The sequence below is a fragment of the Zootermopsis nevadensis genome, unplaced genomic scaffold (assembly GCF_977971745.1).
Source record: "Zootermopsis nevadensis isolate Lab colony 2312 unplaced genomic scaffold, Znev_1.0 Znev_ptg000018l, whole genome shotgun sequence".
NCBI lineage: Eukaryota > Metazoa > Arthropoda > Insecta > Blattodea > Termopsidae > Zootermopsis > Zootermopsis nevadensis.
This window is the reverse complement of record NW_028259150.1, coordinates 4,662,500-4,688,015: the sequence shown is the minus strand read 5'-3', so window position 1 is coordinate 4,688,015 and position 25,516 is coordinate 4,662,500. Positions and strand designations below refer to the sequence as shown.

General features: G+C 39.0%; 1 protein-coding gene across 6 annotated transcripts in view; it reads right to left on the bottom strand.

Annotated features, from left to right (window-relative positions):
• LOC110837379 (uncharacterized) overlaps positions 1–21,175 on the bottom strand; it is a 47,243-nt gene extending 26,068 nt beyond the window's left edge. For 3 of the 6 annotated variants that reach the window (XM_022079428.2, XM_087351146.1, XM_087351147.1), the window contains exons 1-2: positions 21,040–21,175; positions 18,843–19,640 (exon numbers count right to left, since the gene is read on the bottom strand). In XM_022079428.2, coding sequence (XP_021935120.1) covers positions 18,843–19,432 — 590 coding nt within the window. In that variant the 5' untranslated portion in view covers positions 19,433–19,640; positions 21,040–21,175. Of the gene's footprint in view, positions 1–18,842; positions 19,641–19,795; positions 20,013–21,039 lie in introns of those variants that run through there. The other 3 variants (XM_022079427.2, XM_022079426.2, XM_022079429.2) reach the window with 3 other exon arrangements.
• Positions 21,176–25,516: the final 4,341 nt, after the last annotated feature.

The window sequence follows — 25,516 nt, the reverse complement described above, 5'->3', positions numbered from 1 at the left end:
CACACTTTCGTCACGTCAGCTACGCATGAACACGCGTTACTCAGTTCCACCACTAGTCACTCCAGACAAATGCTGAGTTGGTATCTAAAGAGGCTTGTGCTTACATGCTCGCCATTCACACACTATCTTGTTCTTTTTGATAAATATCGTCTGCTATTACCGAGCATATTATGTCGATGAAGCAGTGACACTATACGCATGTCGGAGGTGTCGGGTAAATGCTAGACCGGATACAGACTGTACTGGCAGAGGTTTTCCGTGGTTTTTCTCTGACTGTCAGGCGAATGACGGAAAACTACGTTAAAATAGGCCACCACAATTTTCTTAAAAATTCTTACTTTCTCACGATAATCATCGGCGTTTTATAACCTCTTCAGTCGTGACAGCGTCATTAAATAAACTAAGAATTGTACCAGTAACGACAAACTGTGCTACAGAAACAGGAAACTCAGCCAATGTACGTGTTCCAATCACTGAAACCTAAAACGAAGCGCATTACTATCCAGTAAGGTCAACATTTCCCCTGGTCTAGTCACTGTGGCCTTGGGTTCGAGTTCCGCTGACAGAGATGCGTCTTTTTTGTTTTCCCTGTGCACCCGTTCGTTTTCTAATATAAGAAAGATTAACAAGACGCAAGGTATGACTCGAACAGTCGCGCTTCGGTTGTGCCAGCATCAGTTAGTCGCCTCTAAAGCAAGAACTTAAACATCTGTAAATGCTTTAGATACAGTTGTCAGAAATGTTTTTCATCAGTGTCAGTCGTAATTTCATATATGCCCATATAGGATCGGAATTACTCAGCTAGTAAATTGATTGGCTTTCGGTTGGAAGATAGAAGTTCGATTTACGGAAATCGCGGCATATATATGCCCGAAGGCATCCCTGTGGAATGCCTGTTAAAATCTTTCCGTCCGTTGGTACGTCTGTATCTAAGAATGTATCAACTACAAAACAGCTGAATGAATTTCTATTAAATTAGATTTGGGGGGAATTATACTAATATCTGTCGACACATTGGAGTTTTTTCTAAGATTCGACACCAATGAGGAAATCCCATCATTCACAAAGGTCCAATATTGGCGAGCTCTCCGAATTGTAAACGCTACCTTTTCATTTCCTAATTTGTTCTTTTCGCCCGGGTGTGAAGTTGACGAGGCGCCGAGATTAAACATTCATGGACCTTCACCTCCTCCTGTATGTAAGTAAGTCTGCACCTACGTGGCGTGGTGTTTACACATAGGGACTGTTTTAATCAACTACACAGCTGCAATCAGGAAATCACGAGAAGTGCTAGTTCACATTTCCCAGTAGAATCATAATGCCTAATTCTAATAAGGATACAAAATAGAAAATTTCCTTCGATATCTGATAATAAGGCGTGACATCGAGTCGGTTAGTTGAATGATAATGCGTCTGATTCGTATCTTGAACGTACCCCGATCGAATCTTGGCCGGTGAACCTGCATTACTCTCTCAGATGTTTCATAATTTGTCTTGTCTGTCTCTTCAGACATCCCCCTCCTTTCCACTCACATTTATCTTCAGTGGTGACAATGAACAACTATTATAGCTGATGCAGATCTCCAAGTAACCGAAGAAGAAAGCGTAGTTTTATTTGTTTCATACCTATCCCATTTTGAAACGTTTAAAAGTAATATGTAAAACGAACGGAAAAGTCCCTGTTCCTAAGTACTACGCCATGAAAGCGTGTGGGGAAGTGGAAGTTAAGCCCCAAGCGTTGCCCACTTTACTCCTGGTGATGGTACTAGTTATGAGTGTTTGGGCCCAAGACGGTCACGGACGGAGAGAAATATCCCGTATTTCGGATTCGAATACTGATCAGTCGCTTAGCCAGTCACTTTGCTTAGTAAGTTCGCAGAGTTTGTTTAATTTCTTGTTAACAGCGTTTAATCAGCTGTGATGTTGAAAGGCCAGAACGTCGAATGATAAATAGCAACGTTTTTTTGAAATGCGAACGGGTACTTGAGCGGTACAGTTGATAGTCTCTTTTAAAATATCCCGGAATTCTCATGGATGAGCTGAAGATAAAGACAAAAAATCGTAGTGAGGGAAGCCATTCCCCGACGGAGTTCTAAGCAAGGACGTCCTGATAGAAACAGACGCGCTAACCACTACACAGCGACTAATGCGCCGTTGTTTGTATTCTTAGTTCATGATGCCATGATGTGATGGACTGATTTTCAGACATTTCGGAGAATCTAGCGAAGTCTGAATTTTGAGATTTTTACGATGTTGAAGATTTCGATTGTGGTCTTTGCCTTGAAGATGGAGGCATTAAATTCCTGTGAAACGTTTGTAACCACGTACAAATCCACATGACGTCATGACCCACAAGATTACGAATGACGAAGTACATTCTTTCTTTCTTTCTTTCTTTCACTTTGACGGACGGAGACTGGCAGATTCTACTAAACTTCGGTTAAGCAGTTTACAGCATGGCATATCATCGCTAAGAATGAGAACAAGATGAACTACAAACCGCCCTAATATAATATTTTTGTGAATTGTACCGAGCAGAATGAACAGACTGCGGAACCGGGACGTTATTTGTGACAATGACGTCAGCACTTTGTGTGTGTGTGTGTGTGTGTGTACGTGTACTTTAACCTGTCTGTACCACTTCCACACAGCGGGTGTTAGCAGACTTGTCTGTTGTATGCAACACCTCAAGTGACATCCTATCATTTCTTTTTGTTACATTTCTGCACCTACCCTCTCGGACACAATGTTCTTCTTCGCACACCTTCAGTCACCGTGATAACTGTGATTTCTCTCGTCAGGAGCGGTAATAGAGGTCTGCACTAGACCGGGCCTGGTACACACAATTTTCGGGTCAGGACTGGGTTCGGGCCTGGTTTATATGATAGCAATCGAACATTATATGTAACATTTAGGGCTTACTCGGGCTGTTTGTTATTCGCAAAGAGTTGCGCTCATTTTATGCTCGTGACTTAGTCGGGCTCCAGAATCAAATTTTTCTGACTTCATATTCTAGGGGATTTTTGTAGCCGCGCTCTAGAAATAGTTCGTGATAACGCCTTGCAAACCTGGCATCCAGTATCTTTGTACCGTTCCTCAAACGCCAAAATTACCTCAGATGTTTTAGAAAGTCATTAAATAATTTATTCAATAATTACTAGCATTTATTCATTAAAAGTAACATTTATTATTGATACGACAGTCAGGGCAGATTGTAAATAGATCTGGCTTCATTCGGGCTGGAATAAAAGGAAGTCGGGTTTAGGTGGGGTATGGGTAAAACTTGGGGCCGGGGCTGGAACGGGCCAATTGGACCCCAGGTTGTGCTGGATAAAATTGTGATGCAGCCTACAATGATTTTTTTCTGTGGCCGGATGAGGCTATTTCGTTCTTACGTCGGGCCAAGAGAGAATCTGAGCTTAAAACCCTGCTGATGGAGGCAGCAAGGACCTCTGAAACGTTTCCATCCTAATACCAGACTACACGGCGCTACAACCCAGAAGACTGACATACTCGTACTCATTGCCATGAGAACCTCAACATCTACTTAAAACATTGTTGAATACGTACCTATCAATTAGTCGTGCTTATTAGACATGATTATTTTCGGTAAAATGTGTCCGTGTGTCTGAGAACCATGACAAGAAGGCGCATAGAGGGAGTGGAGATGAAGTTATTGGGGACTCTTTCGTGGAAAGTAAAGCCGTCGCAGTGTCGATGTGATCACATCCCAAGGTTGAAAATGCATTACTTTCTTTCACGCCCGGTTTATAGCGTGCTGCTAGGCATAAATATGACTATTTATCGTCGCAGTTATTTATATAGCGAGTGCGGTCTATTTTGGACGAAATGGGGTAGATTGCTGATTGCGCTTGTGTTCTCCCCCATGAAATCCAAGAGTAGGTCGTGCGTGATAGTCCTAGACGAAAAGTACCTTGACCCGACGAGTCTGTCTAGCTGAAGTAGCGGTCGTCTAGGACGAGCTAGGAGTGTCAAGTGTGTCTGTAGAAGTGAGAGTTTTATATCTATAATAGGCCACCAGACAGCGGGGTCATGTTCGAATGTCGTACTTTGAACTACACTATTCTATTTATAAGGTATTTGAATCATGTATTGTTTCCTTCGCAATGATTTTTTTTCTTTTTGCAGTTAATATTTGTTCATGTGATAAACAAATTCTGTTTGAACGCATCCTCACGGCCCATTATTTAAGATTCAATTTAATATTGTCGTTCTGTTTACGATTATGTTTCCCAAATGACCTTTTCCATTGAGGTTTCAGGACCGAGATTATGTATGTTTCTCATTTCCGTCAATTATACATGCCCAGCCCAACTCACATTGTTTTATTTAAACACCCGAACAATATTAAATTGAGAGTTCACGTTATGAACATCTTCATTGTGCAATTTTCTCATTCATTTATTATTTCATCTTTCGAGTCCAAATGCATTCCTCAGCACCTTGTTCTCAAATGCCCACAATTTATGTTATTGCCTCAGTGTAAGAGATTAGTTTCACATGCACCTAGACCTGCGTAAAACAAAAGGTGAAATTATGAATATGGTCTTTCATATCTGAATCCTTAGTGTTGTAGATAGGACACGATAATATAAATATTCTGAACTGAATGGTATTAAGAATTTCCCGATTTTCTTCTTTTTCAGAAAATCATTCCGATTTCTTACTGTTATTTCTAAGTGCGAGTAGAATTGTCATATTTTGAAAGGATTTGTTAGATATTATTACATGATGATTTGATATAGGAATGTGGTTACGAGATATGAACATAAATTTGGTTTCTTTCTGTGTTACGAGCGTTGTTTAAACAATGCTGGCTGGCATATTGATTGATTCCAGTCGTCTGAAGACAGCATAATATGAAGTTAACTCAGCGGAACACTTAAATCACTGAGACATTTATATTGCGGGATTTTTGAATGTTACACACCGGCTTGGTTAAAACATTGTATTCCTTTCTTTAGATTTTATATTTGTTGCTAGAATCATATGTTCTTAAGGATATCGATATTCAAAACGGTGAGTGCTAGTTGGACGCAGTATTTAAGCACTCCTGCGACACAGAGTTTTCACAACAAGAACTCATATCAGGACACAGCCTTGGTGTCGACTTCAGGATGTGTAGCTTGAAACAGCGGAGAATGTATGGAAAAGTCTATTATTATAAGAGACATCGTGTTCTGATGTCTGTCGCCTCATGTCGTTATTGCCCCTTAGTAAGTCTAAATTAAAAAAAAAATGTTCAAGTAAAGTTTGTGGTATGCATGACATCCAAATCGCATTTTGCGAGGTGGTAGCTACAAAAATTAAAAAGAAATCTGTGACTAGATTATCAACGTGTGAAAGTTATTACGCGTAAGCTCAGAGGTTCTCTAGGTCAGTGGTATTCAACCTGGGGTATGCGTACCCCCGGGGGTAAGCGAATACATCTTAGTAGGTAAGTGAAATTTAAAAAAAAAAATTGTTGTGATAAACACTGAATAATCAGTAATGTAATTTATTTAATTTATTTTAGATGTAGATTATACACTATGTATAACTTGAATTATACACCAACAACTTTGGGGGTACAAAGTTGAAGAGGAATTATATTTGGGGGTACGCTAACAAAAAAGGTTGAATACCACTCTGGGTCACCATGTTTATAATTTTTAACATGAAAACATCTCGTACATAACTTCTTAGTTCATCTGTTTATCGTTATCAAACCGACAACAAACACGGATTCTTTTTGTCATCATGTTATTTTTATTTTTCACTAAAATTACTTTAACTGCTTCTGCACATTATTAAAAATATGTTATTATATACATTATTAAATTTCGACGCTAGTGTTGCTTCTGCGTCAGAAGTTCGCATAGTCGCCATATTGGGGTTTATACTGGTATATAAATACAGATTACTAACGTGCCGTGTGCTTGTACGGCATGATCTAGTTCAATATGCAATCGCGGGTCAGTTGATGCTTCGTATTCGGGAGATCCCTGGTTTCAGTTGTCGGCTCGGAGGCCCTCTATCCTTACTTGTTTCGCAGTATTTCTCACTTCCTGAAGGCAAATGCCAAAATAATACATTGAAGGAGGACAACGTAACTTTCATTCAAATGCTTACCAACTCAACTTTCGCAATCCACACTGTGTTACAGTTGCAGTTAAAACAGCTTCGTTAAACTAAGAATCAACTCACAGAATGCGTAAAGCAAGAAAAAAAGTGTCGTTGCTAGATGCCAAATGTCATGGAAAATTTATCTGAGAGCATACGCAGTTAAACTTGGCTACGACGAAAAGGGGCTGATGTCACAAACGACTGTTGTATTAAGCAATATAGAACGAGATGAGTTACAATGTGACATAATTTTATTAGCTTTGTGGCCAAGATATCTACCGCCTTAGCTCTATTTTTACTTCGAAGTGTTGACGCTGCTTCGCCGTAACTCAATGAGAGAATAACGCTTGTCGCCGCCCCAGCAAGTGAAGGGCTCGATTTAATTATATATTTTTGTGACGAGTTGACTCATCGCTGCTTATATCGGCAGAATACAAGAGTGGCAAAGGGTACTCACTCAGGAGTGTACAATATTCCCAAACGTTTTCTTTGTCATTTCCGACTCTTGTTGGGTATGACGTGAATTCGTTTCTCCGTAAAACGTCGATAGCTTGTCAACTGCACAGTGCCCTAAATCTTATTGTCCACAAAGCTAATCAATAGTCGGTCGTTATTTTTTATTTGTGTTTGTTTAAATCTGCTAGGTTACATCGTACTGACATTTTCTTTTACAAAACATTATGCGATCATACGAATATATTCGGCAGTGGTCTTGTGGTACTACTTTCTTTGTTTTAGACTTCATCCATCATAAATTTTAAAAAAGTCTTAAATTTTTTAAAAACTTGAAAAGTCATTACGTATCAAAGAATACATTTTCTTTCGTCTCCAGGTAAAAAGAGTTGAGGGTAGGGGACACGCCTATTTTGGTGGTTCCGGTAGACCGATCTATTCCCGAATTGTCCACAGATGTGTATTTTCATAATGCTACCATTAGTGTACAACCAGCAATTTTTGATAAATATTATTACATTTAATTTGAACTTACTTAAATTAGAAATGAAATTTAATCCTTACAAACCAAACTGAAGTTACCTGACGACTTCTCACGTAGACCTCTATTGACGAATTTAATGGAAATTATTAAACTGGTTTTGGAGATAAATCATGCAGATGGACACACGTGACCTCCACATTAGGCTTTCATGTTGTGATCTGAATATAAGGAACGTACAAGAGCTCTTTCTAGTTTATCAGCCATTACACTGATGAGTCGTACCTCTTCAGCATTAGTCTGCAAGGTTCTAAATCATGTGAATGCTAGCAATTTTATATTTCAGCAGTGACGTAAAACAGTTCTTATTATGCTTTCATTTTATGTACTATGTGAAATAAAGGCATAAAAATAATAGTTTTGTTGTTCTGACCTCTTACTATGAGGGGGGAAATGTTTGCAAGTGTCTGAAAACAAAGAAGTTGAGGGGACTAACTGGCCCTGAGAGCTATGCATTGAGTGCGACATAGGATACGGGCATTTCATAGCAAGCTGCCCCGTGATATTTATATAGCGCCTGCCAGAGTTAGGGCTGTTAAATGAAGGAGATACTGCGGGACATGAGATTAATTAATTCAAGAGGAATTAATGCATCACCTATAGCTTACCTGTCACAATTAAGGCAGTTAGTTAAACCAAGGCGGTTACGATGTGTTGAACACTGATAAAGAAATCAATGCTTACAGAATGTAAATATGAAAGAGGCAAGAAGATGATTGTCATAAGGGATGTTACACCATGTAGTGTGGTAGCAGATTGCCGACGTTTCAGAGGTGTTTGCTGCCTCCATCATTAGGGCGAATCGCCCTCAGGTAGCAAGCACCTCTGAAACATTGGAAGATTTCTATCAGACTGCATGGCGCATCATCCCAGAAGACAGTCATCTTCATACTCGCCGCCTTGAGAACCTGATTTCTCAACCAGGTAAAAGGTACTTTGCGACGGTAGATTTCTATTCAAATTGGCTTATGTTATGAGGATGCTGTGTCGATTGAAGTGGGCCCAGATCATGTCCAGTGACGTGCACTGTTGAACCTTCGGTTTCTCTATCTGATAGTTAGATGCTCTTTGAGTCAGTTAGAAGGTTGTAAGCGGATAAGCCCCTTGTCGAAACCCGACGCGTTTGTTTTCTAGACTGGTACAAGAGAAAGCCGACCGGAGGCCATGTTGGTGATGACCATTCGCTAAAATTTAAAAAAAGCGTTTTGTATTTCAATCATGCTATTTATTTACATATGCATGTGCAACTATTACATTACTTGATTTCCTAGTAATTTTAATCAAAAACCTCAGTCATTTAAGTTGCAAGTGCCTCGTTTTGGATCAGCATCAGATGTTGAGAATACGTGCTCCTATGAAAATATGATAAATTTTAAGAAACAGCCTTTCGAGCATTTCAAATTCATTAATTACAAATAAATAAATAAACAAAATTCAAAATATTAAGTACCTTTCTTGGCAGCATTACAGTATGTAACGATGTGCAATTTCAAGGTCTCAAACGAAAATCTTCTGAGATTGTCGCACAATATGGTCTTGTAACGTTTCATTGCGCTATCGAAAAGTACAGCGATAGAGGATGGAGTGGTTTACTGTTTCAAGAAGGAATAAGTCACCATGTCGGTCAGCAAAGAGCGTGCCAATAACGACATTGCTGCATATCTGCCGCAGACATCCGTTGTTTCATCAATCGAAACCCAAATCTTATCGTCGCCCACAGTGCATGTAATTCTTTTTAGAACATCTTCATAACAGGCAGGTACATAGTTTCTTTTCGCAGTGTTGATTCGTCTGGAATTAACTGAGTCGTTTATTTATTCAAGAAAGTTTTGAACTGCCCATTGTTCACTTTGTTCAGTGGTATGTTGGCAGACACCATCATTTCACACAGGTCCTTTGAAAATTCCGATTATTTATTTGATGGTGAAGTTGTTGCAGTGTTATCGAACAGAAGTCACTGCTTGCTTTAATGACAGGTTTGTCGGCTCAAATTATTTTTATGTTTTGCCATAACACAATGTTGTTGCGCATTAAATCGCTTACCGGCTTTAACTTTAACTTCACAAAGTTTACAGAACAGAATTGTTCCATCAGAACTAAAATATTCCTCGCCAAAATCTTTAACTAAACCTCTTAACTTCACACTTTCAGAACACTTCACTTTCGGCATCTTAACCAACTGAAGGATTCACCGTAAATGCCTGAGAAACGTAGTTAAAAGTAAGAATTTTATACCCAAAATATAACCAAAATATGAATTTTATCCTCAAAATATAACCAAAATATGCATTTATCTACAATTTGACCGAAAACATAAAAATGGCCTAAATATGTTTTCCAGAGGGCTTCTGTGTTTCAGAGGCAAATGTTCTAAGAGCGAGAAATGACTGATGTTTGAGTTTTATGGGCTTATATAAACGATATTTTTAGTAGAAAATTGGCCAGTTACCCATTCAAAATAGCGTGTATTTAAGATCGAAAACGAAGTTAAGGTTCTGTTTTAAACTTCGCTTTATGAGAAGTCAGTCAGTCGACGGCGACAGTTATTGTACAATCAGATACCTGACCGGTCGCTTAAAAAAATTGATACCGGCACATAATAAGGCTATGCAGAAATGTAGATCAAAGGTTAAGCAAGAACGGGATGATCGAACTTTGAATTTAAAAGCAGTGTCAGTTTAATCAGATGTAAATTTGATCAAGATTCATGTTGGCGAGACTACTACTTCTACTGCTTTCGAGAGACGTCTCTGTGCAGGAAGCGCGAAAACAGAAACTCAGCATTAATTTTCCTGCATCGTATGATTTAGAATTTGTATACGCTAACCTGATTACCCACACCAGCACTTCGACCAGATTTCGTTGCTCTATCCAGAGTAGATTAGTCCGGGGCTGTGGCCAAAATAGTTTAGATCACACAGTACGATGTTAAATGTTGAATGTATTAGTTACAGTTATTAACAAGAAATGATGTATTTGATTTGCCCTCATTCGACCATCATCTATAAATATAAGAACAACAGAAATATATTATTGTTGCTTGAATACAGCCAAACTTCATAGGTATTTCATTTTAATTTAACATTTCTCGGCAACTTTTCAGCCAGTTTTAGAAAATCAACCGATCTTTCATTTCGCTTAACGTTGGTTGATTGGGTATAACGTTACAGACAAAACAACTCTAATTTCATGGCCGAATTGACATTTCTTTTTATAAATGTGCTTAGATTGCTTTTGAATACACTATTGAATTTCACCGGTACTTCCTCAGGCGAAGGCAATGCTAATTATGCAGAATTTAAGATAAAGAGAACGTCGAACTCTGCTGAAGTGTAACGGTCAATACCAGTATGGTTTAAGGCAGTGGTGCTTATAATTTCTACACTCATGACTACAAAATTATCTAAATATTCTGGTTTCGAATTCCTGACATGAAAGGCTATGACGATGTTCTAATCGGGTTTTTCATAAAAATTTGAAATGTCGCCTTAAAATAGGCGACGACCGCTTCCTTCACAACTTTTCCAAGCCATCGTAATTTAGACACAAATCGACGCTGTGCAGTTGGAAGACGCCATTAAATAACCAATAAGACAAAGACTCGAAAACATTTCAAGTTCAGTTTTCTTTGTTTATGAACGTCGTTGGATTAATAATCAGGTAACTCTTATTAGTTATTATACCGGTAGGCTGTCTCGGACATTGTCCATTGTCTGAGGTACATTTGACATACACGAAGTGTCGAGGATTGGTTCTGTTTTCGTCTTCAGGAGATTGATTGATTGATTGATTGCCATATTAACAGATTCGTTACTATCACTAGACCACTACTTGTGTGGCACTCGATAATGGACAATGTCCAACATAGTACAAGCATAATGAATCAACCATCGACACAAACCTTTAGAGAATCGCATAAATCACCCACCAGAAGAACGTGTCGAATCCCAGTCTTCCACTTCACTGGATTTGTGCCAGTATTTTGTTACTAATGTACGATTTATACCCCGACTCTCGGATCAATGGAACTTGCTGCTCTTTGAACTTTCAAACTTGATTATAACCGAAGCATGGAAAGTAATCGACTATCGTGTTTGTGTTAGGAAAGTCATGATCACGTAGGGATAGATGTAGACTATCGTTTTTAGGGTTCATTATGTTTTCGCCTACTGAAAGAAAAGTCGCAGTTTCCTATTAATAGAATAGGAAAATGTTATTCGTTAACATTGACTTTACAGTGCGAGGTCTTTCTTCGAAAGTTGTAGTATTCAGCTAGTCAAGCAATACCCTGTGTTCACAAAAACCCACGATCCTGTCCATAGCAAGATCATTACATTTCATGCCTTCAAGCTCTGTTTCTTTAAGTTGCATTATTTCCGGCCTTCTGCTACCACCGACTTTCCTTGAAGCTTTCTGATTGAAAGTGAATATTTACTCATTTCTCCAGTGCGTTCTACATGTATCCCATCTTATTGATTTAATTGCCGTAATTATATTAAAAGAAGAGTGCAAATCGTGAAATTTATTACTTATTTTTATACATATTTGTTGCTTGAAACGGAACATTTCATTAGCACTTTGCTCTGAACACACTCTTCTCTTAGAGTGAGAGACGAAGTTTTCGACCCTGGCAAATCACGTTACAGTAATTTTACTCATCGAATTTTTAAGTAGGACACAGATAAACAAGAGATTCAGAAGTGAAGAATTTTCGCACCATAATTCACACACCAACATCATCCATGTCTCCACAGACTATATTTAGAAGCATGATGTGTCAAGCTCTGTTTGTAAATATTCACCTTCTTACTGTAACAAGGCGCAGAGCGCGACACAAGTTAATTCGCGAGTATTGCACTTTTATTGAAGGTAAAAATTCGTTGCCACAACTAATTATCTTGTTACAAATATATCAAAATATACCGCCCACTGACATACTTCTGTGATTAATCTTGACCCATTTAATTACTAATAACTGTGTTATAAATAGTTTTTAAGTAAAGAGGATGGTGAAACATTGTTTCTGAACGTCGAGGTGCAGTGATCACTCATATTCTGTATTCGGAAGGTTCCAGATTGCATTCTCGGTCTGAGGATCGGCTGTCCTGATTCTTCGTGTTTGTTTTTAAGTCCCTCGATGAAGATGTTGGGACATTGCCTGAAAATAAGCTATGATTGCGCCTTTCCGCATCGCTTCCTATTCATTACATCACCGAGAACCATCATAATTATCATTCAACGTCGAATAACAACAGCTGAGAACGCGTAATTAAATAAACCAATCATTTGGATTTGAGAATAAATCTGAAATTTATCTGAAGCAGTACCATGAACTGGACTTTCATCATCACCGTGTTGTTTCTCATGCGATGGTTTTGTAACCTTCGCATCTGACAACGCTCGTCAAACACGCGAAGAACAAACCTATTAAATGCCATCCTCAGATACTACTGCGACGAACCTCATGAACTGCGACGTCGTTTATAGAAACTGCGTTGCAGAAGCTCCCTCGTGGCAGGAATAAAATTGACTGTGAAAGGAAATGATGTAGTGACGTTATGATTTGATCCGCCACGCGTGTGGGAGGCAGGAGATCTTGATTTCGGGTGGCGAAATCAGTACTGCGACCTATTGACAAGACAGGCCACTCACAGATTGAACCAAATTATTACGTCGGCCGCGCAAGAGTCAGACAGAGACAGAACATATGACGCTGTTCATTCGAGAGCTTACATCATCATCTTGGAACTTCACGGCGTGACCGGCATATTGACTGTCCATTGAAAAACTGTATCAGTTTTATAGGCTCTTCTCGGAGTAGTGGTACTGTTTCAGTTGGCAATGAACAGGACACTTTTGTTCTTCCTTCCATTAAATTAGGCTCGAGCGTATTCCGGTTTCTTCGCCAGCTGTTGAGTAGTCTTATTCTCTCATTATATGCTTTCTTTATAGTCAAGAGTCTTCTTACTGCGTGTTCTGTGAAGGTAGATTACTTTCCTTTCGCGTCTGTTCATCTTTTTACCGAATGTTTCCATTTTCAGGACTGTCCAAAGTACTACATTGCTCAACAGATTTTCAATTCCCGTTGCTTGGATGTCTTAAACTTTTTATCCTTAGGCCTATCACAGGTTCACTGTGGGAAATATTATTAATTTATATTAAAATTCCAACCTTGTTTCTTAGTTGTTAGAATGTTCTCTGTATCATTCAACGCGGGCATTCTGTGAAGCATTATGCAATTTACTTAATCAGAATTTTACACCGGAAATCTAATTCTTGAAGAAAACAGGTTCACCTTTTCGGCCAGTTGCCCCCATTCAGTATCTCGCGATTAAAATTGAGTCAAAACCGGCTCTAACGAGTTAAGAATAAGTTGTATGATTTTATTTGCGAGGTGCCCGGCTGTAATCTATGTAGGGAAGGCCTGCTGACTGCTGTTACTCTGTTATTTCGTGATTTACCTCCAGGAAAATAAGTGAAATGTACATAAACCCTTCCAGTGAATTATATATAATTACTCTGTTATTTGTCATTTGACACATCATAGCATCAGTACTTCATGCAGCCATATAAAATGAATTAACTCTGCCGGAAAGTTCACAGAGATCCCGTCACTGGACAATTTTCGCATTACGACTTACTTGGGATGTTACGAATACTTTCCACAACCTTAAATGAGCAGCGTACAAGAGGCATTATCATAATGAAATGTCGACTGATTGACTGAAAATGCCTTTCTATTTAAAGTGCTACAGATGTAAAGAGGCCACGTTTATAGCATATTACATACACGGACAGTTTGTTCGAGTACTGTAATAATAAAAATCTGTATTATTTAATTGTAAACAAACATTCGGTATGACTGTACGTAAGTACTGATGATGATACATGTAGAGCCGAAACATGTATATCATTATGATAACTGTGTGTTATTTAGATAACATGAACACGATGGAAAATACTTCTTCTTTAATGTATTTATTTCCTTATTTATTTAACGAACTTTCAATTGTTAAGATTATACACTCTTAAAGACGAATGGAAGAATGATTGGTTGGTGATTGACGAATTTAAAAAGATTTGGATGGAAGTGGTCGTGATCCAATTAAGATATTCTGGCATTTGTCTGGAGGGACTGAGGAATATATTGAAACAATTTAGTCAGAATAGCAGGTATCCGTGCCAAGATTTGAACATGGAACCTGACTCTTAAAATCTGTCTTGATGTTATTTTTCCGTCTCCTCGATCTCCCGTTTGAACGCCTTCAGACAGGTTTCTCCACCAAAGTTCCAGTCTCTCAGACGATCAAAAAATTCGTCGTCTTTTATGGAAACAAAGGCTTACTACCATGTTCACAAGAGCCTAACATCGGCCCCTATCCTGAGCCAGATTAATCTAATCAACTCCTTCCCACACTGTTATTCTAACATCCATCCTAACATTTATTCTAGGTCTTCTGATTGGTTCCTTTCCTTCGAATCTGTAGACCGAAATTTCATACACATCCCTTATCTCCCTCATGCGCGCTACATTATCCACCCTTTTTGATTTGATTATCCTAATTATACCTGGTGAAGGGCCGAAATTATAGGCTTCTCATTATGCAGTTTTCTGCACCCTTTCGTCACTTCAAATATTGTTCCAAGTACCCTGTTTTCAAACCCCCTCAATCTGTGTTCTTCGCTTAACGTTATTGACCAGGTTTCACACAGAACAAAACAACAGGTAAAATTATAATTTTATGTATTATACTGTCGCGATTTGCTATGGGAGTTTGAGGTTTATTAGCCTCTAAAACGCTTTGCGCATACATAATTGTTGGGTATATTCTTGGAATATCTGGAATCTAGCTTTAATACTAATATAATTATCATCACATCTGCCACTAATTAAATAAATTCTACGTGTATTAAGAAAGAATATTCGTATTTATCTTGCTGAATTAATACCTCCATGGGGCAGAATCCTTGAGAATAAAATAGTCGCTTAACTATTCAGTAAATCCCGTGCATACGGCTTTCGCAACAGTCCACCACTAGATGCTACGTAGAACCAGATGAATAAAGTCTACACTCTTACACCATATTGTTTTAAGGTCCATTTAAATATTATCTTCCCATCTACGCCCAAGTCTTCAGATTTTTTGCTAAAATAATTTGTGCTTTTCTATTATCTACATGTTCCATGCTCATTCCATCTCATACTCTTTTTGATTTGATTACCCTAATACTATTTCATGAAAGATTACTAACAACTATTTAGGCAAGTGAATAAATAATCAGTTGAGTAATTATTTACTAAAATTTCAACACCGTTTGCAACAAATATTGCCATTAGACGCTGTCATGAAGCAGTTCAATCCAGTTTAGGCCCACAACCTGTATCGACCTTGTGTATATGTTCTCGTGTAGTCATTTACTGTCTTGCCCATCCCAGTTCCATATTACGCTCATTGTAAGATCGTTCATTTATCTACGCCATCAATAAGACAACGCCGGTTTTAAGTTAAGACGGACGGTGAGGCTGGGAAAGTAAAACCTTCCGGTCTAATCCGACCCTCCTGACATAAATGGCTGTGAGATTGAAGAAGTTTGGGATATAAATGTAACTTTTCCTTGGTGCCTAAATTCCATGCCTTGAGTACGGGGGTGAGTGATCAGCTTCGGCCACTTTGCGCACAGTGAAAGAGCCTCCGGTACGAATTGAATACGAAGCACACGGTAACATCCGTTCTGTAATTGGTTTAATGATTACCTAAACACGTACAGTTTACGATGCTGATTCAGCATTAATTATTAATATTTGTGTATAGGCTTCTTTGGTATATCTGTAAAGTGTTAATCATTTCAGGTATTTTTTTAACTTAAGATTTTTACGTTAGACTTCCCCTTTTCACTTCGAAATACCTCAGTCTGGCCCACAAAAGAAGTTATTGGCCGATTGGACAATCTTGTAGCTTTCGGATTCAGTGGAATCTTGGTTAAAAGTGTTGATTTGAAGAAAACACGAAACACTTATAGTCTGATGAATTAAAATAGGATTCCCATCTGTTCGAACTTTTGTGGATCTGAAGATGGCTCCCCCACTCCCAAACTACTTCTTTCGGTTCACTGTACACGTAGCCTGAACTATTTCGGCATTACATAAACTCAACACTTGATTTGACGTAGTTAGGTAATCGACGATATAATTTACCAATTTTGTAGCCTTAAGACTTCCAGGACGTTGTGTTGATCTCCCTACAAATGACTTGTAAGTGATAAGTGAAAGATGATTTTTGTAGCATATCCACCAAACTCTGTCAGCCATAAATGGTATGTCATGTGATTGCGTACAACACTTTATTTATGTAATAATTTTTCAACTAACAATTAGGATGCATATTTGTGTAACCTTCGGCGCAGAGGTTTGTCGCCCCATTGCCGAACCGTGAAATCTGTGGGGCACAGTCTGAGAAACACTTATCAGCTGAAGCGGTAGTCACAAGTAGCAGTTGGATTTACCTTATATTGCCTTGTAGGTTATCTATCCTTGCATCTGGAAGATGCAAGGATTATTTAGTGTCGAATGATGGTCATGAATGGCGAAAAGATAAAGATTTCAACGGGGACGGTCGTGGTTGTTTCAGTGTACTATCTCAACATTCTCCTGGAGAGACTAGAAAACTGTCTGTATTCATGGAAAACTTGCAAAGATTAACCCCCCCCCCCCCCCCCCCCCCCGAATATAAGTTTAGGGAGTAGCTGGTCGGTTTCATGCCGTAAAGTTTGAAATGCAGTTAATGAACTGAACACGTTAGCATAGCTGTGACGAGCTTGCCTCGACGTTGTGCCACACCATTTCCAGTATTGGCTGAGTGCCGGATGTCATGACTGGAACTTACTCGTTTCTTCATTATTTCCAGAGTAGTGTCACAATGTTATTCAAGTACGCGGAATTCTTTTCGAGAAGCTAATAATTGCTCATCTGTTTAATAAATGTCCCTGCTTATATAGAACCCAAATGTAAATTAGCGTGTTCACAAGAGCACACCATTGGTAATCTATCCTGACCCGTATTAATCAAGTTCACACCCTCGTATCTTTTTTCTTTCCGGGCTATTTTAATATTATGCTGTCTAACTAACTAGATGGCTTACGGAACCCGAAGGTTCATCACCGAATTAACCAAAGCCCTCCACCGGACCCCGTCAATATTATGGTGTCTGCAGTTTAAATTCGTCATGCCCGCTTTATTTATACCCCTCCTTATTAATTATTTATAATCTTCATACCATACTTTATTCGACTGTACTTAATCTCAGCATTTGATACAGCATCATCAAATAAAATGAGTGGCGAACGGTCTAGTTAGATACAGTTTTTGAAAGAATACCCGTCGGTCTTCAGTGGCATGGAAACTCTAATGATTAAAATGTAATAAAGCCTGTTTAATCACAGGCCTCAAGGAATCCGAAACATAATTTGTTTTCGGCTTCCATTACCAAACTCTCAATTCGTATTTCTTTCTACTCTCATTGATAGTTCTAGACACCCTGTTGAGCTGGAAATTGCTATCATCTTGCATTCTCTAATGAGCAGCAAAGAGATTTATAGTGTTTTGTTATAATGAGCAAAATTCCTTGTCTCCTGTTTTCATTACCAACACTGCTATATGGAGTAATAACGAACCCTTAAAAATGTTATCACTGTGCCTGAGCAGCAATTAATACGGGGCATAGGGGCATCGGAGGTAAACCTCACATTAGAAGTGATTGGTGAACATCTGGCAGATTTATTAACGGGAAAGGCGACCGTGGTACGTATTGAAGAGAAGTCCTACCAGGTCTCACAGCCTATGTGGGCGTGGTGGGAAGAGAAAAGTCTTTGCTTTAGCTGGAAATCGAACCATAGACTTCCAGCACGTAACCAGTGTCTGTGCTCGCTCAACTATAGCGACGCGTAACAATAAACTTTAATAGAGCTGTTATAATAATGGGCTATTATAAGTGAACTTATCAGAAGAAAGGTGCTGCAAGAAATTGTTTCGTTCTGTCATGCATTTAGGCGGAAGTTATGTCTCTTACACAAAGAACGGAAGAAAATCAGAGCTATAATAGAAATATTGCTTATTAAATACTTTGCAGTTCGTAAGAGTGTGCCATATCATTTCTCTGTAAGAGACTTGCATTCGACTTATATTTAATATACATACACATGAGTGTGTTCAGTGTAGACGAGAGCTAATCCGCTTAAGATGAACGTCAGTTAACTTAATTAACTTATACTGACAGGTACAAAGATTTCAAGAACTCTGTTCTGGAAACAGCCATACGTCTTTAGTCGTCGGCCTGTTTAGTTAATCTTTGAAGATTTCTGTCTTCTGGGTTGTTGCGCTGTGTAGTCTGGTCGATGTTTACCAACGTTTCAGAGGTCATACTGCCTCCGTCATCAGGGCGACGAATCTACTACACAGCGCAACAACCCGGAAGACAGAAATCTTCATACTCACCGCTGTGAAAACCTCAAATCATACATAGTTTATCTTTGTTCACATTTTGTAACATTTGAAAAAAGAAAAGATTTGTTGTTTCCTATTACTATTATCACAGCCAGTGTGTTTTACAAATATTCTAAATTTTAAAAGGCGTCGATTCCAAAGGTATGGCGCACCCTCTTATGTGCTAGGACTATGACAGATAATTTGTACATCAAACATTTCAAAACATGTGACAGATCTTACCTTTCTCTGTTATTCTTCGACAGCTTGATATAATTCTCGTCACTCGTGGTCGTGTTGAATACGCTGCTGTTGCTGAGAGTCTTGTTGAGCTCGTCCAAGTTCACGTCTTCCGGTATCCCGTCATTAGTGTCGTTCCCCTCTGGTACAGGCTTCGCGACGGAATGATCCGCGGCATTTCTTTTTCCACTTTTTCCGTTGTTAAGATGCGTCTTGGGGAGCTTCGTCTCTCCTTTCCGACCACCAGTGATACCTGCAGCATCGCCCATTGCTTCAGCAGGCATGTCTTGCTGTGGATAGTCCTCAGTATCTGCTGGGTCATTGTCGACGTCTTCAAACTCATCTTGAAAATCTTGCTCTTCTGATATTTTTATTTCAGTAAGAAATTGTTCTTGGCTTTCATTGCTCATATCTTCCGACTGCTGAAGCAGAATGTCTGTGCTGTCGTGATGAACGTGGTGATGGTGAGGATTGTCGACTGGTGATGGACGCGTGTTAACAGGACATGTGGTAAATGAAAGTAACAACATGAGGGCAAAGAACATGAATTGTAAGTCAGGATTTGGAATGATAAAAGGCGGTTTTATAGACATTTCTTTGCAATTTTTGGAATGCTGTTGCACTTTTGTAAGCGATTTAACGCAAAGGATTAGCAACTTAAGCAAAACTTATTCACATCAGCACAGTAGCCAAGTTTTATTGTTTTTAATTATGTTGTTCAACAGCCCGATTTCAGTTCAGAATTTGATAGGATTCTTTATAATGTGATTGTCACTTCCTTCACCTGGTAGTTCGAATAACCTGTAAGAAATATCAAATATTTATTTTACACTTTTTAGTTTTATGATTCTAAAATCAAATAATATTAAATGATGATTATTTGAAGAAAGAATTTTAGTATAAAATGAATTATTTTAGTCGAATTATTTGATGTATATTTCAAGAACTGAACCTACAGCACTTTGAAAAGAACACACGCATCAGAGTAAATAATGGTTTATGATTATATATGTACACCGATTTACTTCGCAAGTTGTCTGTCTGCCGCCCGCACGCGCTGCCACCAAATGCTCACTGTCTCCCGCCCTCTTGCGGTAGATAGTGTCGAAAATGAGTTTGTGTATGTATGTATATACGTGTGTTGAGTGTGCGTGCGTGCAGGCTTTCGCTCCGCGCGCTGTATTATTCCTGACTCCGCAACTCCGTACCGATCGTCTTATATGAAGCGATTTCATTTGGGATCAGCCATAGGCCTACATAATGGCATCTCCCAAAGAGATCGACAGGAACATATGAAAGGGTTAACAGATGATGAAAGGTGAATATATTTCCGAACCTGCTCCTTATGTTTGGCGGAAAAACAATTACAGCTTCGTTGTGTTCTTTTCTTACCTCCGTAAATTTACAATTACGACCTTAAAAATGACACGTGAACTGCCAGTCCAATTTTTGTATAGTCTTTAAAACTGATTTGTACAGTATTTGCACTAAATTCGTAGCAAATACTGAAATCGCTCAGTCTGATTGATTTGCTCTGTTAACCTAGGAATGCTTTGAAATACAACCATTAAATTTCATAGTACGTGAGTCCCACCCCACTTAATTATTTTCCCCCGATCGGTACTATTGCGTTCCTGTGTACCAGATCGTTTAAATGTGGACGCGCCATTGAAGCCAACGAATTTCCAGGTTGACACATGAAATTTGTGTTGACTTCTGAGAGAATATATTTTTCTTTTGCTGTGTCTGTGTGAATTACAAATAGAATAAAACACGATGTTTCGGAAGCTGTACTTTCTTCCGTCCAGATAAAAAGGAAAGGACAGAAACCCTAGCTGTTGGGCCCCCAGGTTGAGCTAGCCTTTTTACCTGAAGACGGAGGAAGATTGGGCTTCCGAAACGATTTGTTTGATTCCATTTGTAACTGAGACGATGGACAAAGACGAAAAGAATTACAGTTGATCACGCACCATAGTTAGAAACCTTTAGACTTGATATTGTACTAATTTCTTTACTAGTATTGTTAATTACAACAATGCTCTTGCTTTTTTGTAAACGTAACACAGTAAATATGTTCTATCAGCGTTGACTCATAGAACACAGGCTACATATATTTTACCTGAAAAGTACTTTGCACAAAATGTTCTAAAATACTTTGTATTTCCAATTTTGAAATTATAATACTCTGTAGTACACTTACTTTGTCTTCGAAATACCAACTTGCACAAATAGCGAACCCCCCTCATATAAGAAATTGGCGTGCGTCAGTCAGCTTCTTCCCAATAGAACAGCAGTAGTTGAAAGTCGCCATATAATGTTCCAATACCGGTACTTGCCAGTGGTGCAACGAATTTATACCCTTGTCTACCAGCCTGCCTTCAACGCTGGGGGGATGTTGATGTAACTCCCCGCCCTCCCCTGCGCGGGGTCACGGGGCGGGCGGCCCCCCTCTCCCTACAACTTGTAGATGGGAGGCGGAGTAGTGGTTCCTCTCACACCTATTGCTTGTTCATGAGGCGCAACGTCGGATATGAAGGAAGGCGGTCGGCCGTTCGGTCGAATTCTCGGGAGACGGACGAGACAGTGTCCAGACAAACAAGGCCAGACACAAAGAGATGGAAGATGTAGACAGTCCGACTGAACAGGGAGACCCATTTTGGGTAATGATAAATCTCTCTTCCTGAAACACCTGGGCTAATTAGAACGCGATGTCTTAAATGTAGCCCTAATTCCTGGCACTCAGCGTCAGTTCCTCTCATACATGAAAATGAACAGACTTTAAAAAACCACTGCGTCTTATTTCCTATGCGAACATCTTCCAGGACAGCTGTATTTAAACAAAAGTATGGGAGCGGGGAAGGGTTGCGAATTCAGTCTATAAGATGACTACGTATATAAATTAAATTAAAAATTCAAGTTACGGTTTTCTGTCGTGATGTTTGAAAGTAGATCCAGTACACCAGACGCAGTTTATTCGCTTGTACTCCTTTGATAGGCACTTTTGATAATATATGACATATTCATTTTGTCCTCACTTAAGTCTCGCGAAAGTCAGATAAACTGACGGACTGCACATCAGATTGAAGAGTACAGCTGATTCAAATAGCGGGGTTCAAATTTCTAGAAATAAAATTAAAAAAGAGAGAAGGGGGAAAAATAACAAACTTTTCAAGCGAAGAACCCCTCCTGAATAACAAGACACTGACCAAACTGTTCCACTGCTACGAAATCTACATTAAAAATTACTTACAAAAACTAGACCCTTTGAAAATAGTCGATGTGTAAATATAGATCTATAAATAAATCAAACGACGAAAACGTTCCGCTATAAAATTTCTCTCAAAATGTCTGGTATGACGTCAGAAAATAAGACTATTTGTTTTGCAAAATGTAGCCAGAAGGTAATTTTTTCGATGAAGAGACTGTCCCAGTACCTTAGTTGATTTGTGAAACTTAAATATAACTTCTTTTCTGTTGATCGATTTTTAAAAATTCTTTCCGTAATGAAAATCTGGACGCACTATCGTGCCAATAAGTAATTTTTTGTAGGCCTATTCACTTTTATACGATTTTTATGTGCAGTCGTAAGACGTCTGCTCTGTATGTTTGTTTGAGATTGGAACTTTGTAATGAAAACTTTATACCTAATTCATTTAAAGCATAACCTTCCTCGCAGCATATGCTGTTGGGTTTTTATACGAAACGAAAATAAACCCTTAGATCAAAATTTGCGCGTGTGTATTCTCATAATGACGCTCCTGTTCCTCTGATGAAAACAGAATTTGGCGTTGAGGCAGTACTACATAAAGTGATCATTAAAACTGCCTTCGTTAATATAGCCTACTGATTCCGGAACAATATTAAGGTCAACGAACTTTGGATATGTGGCAGTTACTGTCTCCTTATGTCGGTTTTATGCTTCATTGAGTGAAATACTTCTAATTACGATGTTTCTGTTGTTTTGTGACAAATATATCATTAGGCAAACAAAATTAGCCAGAGTGAGATTCCAGGTTCTCACCTCAGCGAATGTGAAGATGACTGTCTTCTGGGCCGTTTATCTCGTAGAAATTGACAGACGTTTCTAAGGTGCTTAGTGCCTGCATTGTCAGGGCGATGATGACAATTTCCTTTCAGTTTCTACGAGATTACAGGACGCAACATACAAGAGGACAGTCATCTTCCGAATTAACCTAATAGAAACTTCGTATGAATGTTGGTTGAGGGATAGTCGAGAATATTACTCGACATTTCTCGGTGCCTTCTCTGTTTTGATTAACTATTAACTCTGGTAATGGAGCTCACGAGTTCAACATTGACGATAAGCTGTCCACCAGACACAATAATCAACCACTTCATTCTGATTCACACGCATAAACCTATTCCCGTACCTTCCATTCCGTCGATGTCTAAATTGTTTCTTTACAACCGCCAGTCGAAGTCAGGTTTTCATTTACTTTTTTTTTATCCAGCTACATATACTTTAGTTCTATACTTCTCGCAAAGGGCCAGGTTCGCGCCCTAATCATTTCATGTGGGATTTACGGTGGGCAAAGTGGCACTAGGACAGGGTTTACTCCGAGTCCTTCAATTATTCTCCGTCATTATCATTCCACCGCTGCTCCATATTAACTCCTATATTATCTGGGGATTGGCCAATAGGTCTATTAGCGGCTCAGTTCCACAGAAACGTAGCCTCACCCCATCGTAACAATAACAACAGTAATAGTAGACCTAACGGATATATAACCAATGTTAAGCCTACAGTGATAGTATTTGGCGGCTGTGCCGGTGGTATGGCACGGCGTTTCCTCTTAGCGTTATTATTGCTTCGGTTGCCGCGTCTCATAGACCTAGTGGCACAGCCGCCAAATATCATCACTGTATATGAGCGATATAATTCGTGAAAACTTAACTTTCTGTAGTCATCCTGTTTAGACTGTCAGTAATGTGAATAGTTACGGATTCAACAGTCTGGAGAATCAATGAACGAATTTGAATGAAATTTGATGTGGGTGGGTTGCTATTCTGCACGACCTCAAAATCTTATTGTGAATATCTTACGAGCGGTGACGATAAAATGATGGATAAAGAAAGTCGTGGGGTAGACATTGGGGTGCTGCGATCTGGTGGCCAAAGTGGCAACTGTCGAATAAGGCGGTTATAATGCATCTAAGCACGTTGCAAAGAACGCAAAGAGCTTTTTCATTAGAAACTTCAGTTCTCACTTGGACATGATTTACGCGTTGAACGTCGCTTTTTATAGGTTTATTGTAATGAGAGAATTAAAACGTTTAATTACAAGGTACCTGTGTTTATTTAAAAGTTTCAGCTCTTTCGTGATTGATTGTATGCGTACTGTTTCAGTGCATTAGGATATGCTTCGGTCGGCATTGTTCATGTCATGAGTGTTTTACAACAGAATTGGCGTTTGCTGTTCATGAATGCTCTTTTGGAGTTGGTTTTATTGACAGAACAGACGCTTTGCTTTGTAAGTACAAATTTAAAGGGAGGACTTCGGAAAGTACAAATTTGCGCTGGGTACAAATGGACATATAGGAACAAAGGGCGATGAAAACTATTTACAAGCTTCGGTGGTTTGTTAAGAGATGATAATTTTTATTCAAAACTTAAGTGGGCTGTGAATTATGTTAGTCAAGAATGAGAAGTTTAGCATCCATTTATTTTTGGGTGTCCGGACAACGAGGTCCAGGAAAACTTAGGATATTGCACTAAAGCAAAAGTATTTTTTATAAAATATATTTTTGGATAGGACAAAGTATATGGTAAAATCTTGAAGGTAATAGGAATTAACAAAATGCTGCATATGCCGGTATAGAATTACATCAATAAATAACCCGCTGTGCCACTAGTTGCTGCATGGTTATAACGGAATGTAATCTGGTAGAAGTTTACCACCGTTTCAGAAGTCCTTGCTGCTTCCATCAACATTCATCGCCCTGATGATGGAGGCAGCAAGGATATCTGAAATGCTCACAAACTTCTACCTTACTACATGGCGTTACAACCCTGGAGACAGACGTCTTCATACTCGCCGCCCTGAACACCTCAGTTGTTTCATTATTGTACACTGAGCATAGGGAGATCACGTTGTTTCGTGGCGCGTCATTGAGAAAAGACGCAAGCAGACGGATAACGCTAGGAAAGTGATATAAAGTACCTAAAAGCATTCTGATTGTCTGTACACAGATGTGACGTGATTTGGTAAGGGAAGACTGAAATGTACGACACTTAAGCCTGTCCTCTTGCGTACGTTTATTTCACTTTAACCCGCTTTAAAGGCAACTTTACATAAGGTTCTAAACGCACCTTTACGTTTATCGTTTGCGTCCTTGACAGAATCTTTATGAAAATTCTACTGCATGCGCAGGTCTCCTTCACTTCAGTTTATTGCAGTGGCCTCTACTGAACTGCATTAGGTCTAACATCTTTTGAGACCTTCGACAGATTTTGATGTAACGTGATACATGTCACTTACGTTATACACGAGTCACTTGAAGCCTTAATTTGTTGTAACAACTATAGTATCATACTTGATGACCTAAATACGTACATTTTTTCGAGTACATCACTATATTGTGACCTGAGAGAGTAAATGTACTGAATGTACATTTTACGGATTAATATACTTGTTTTTTTATACGGTATTGCATAAA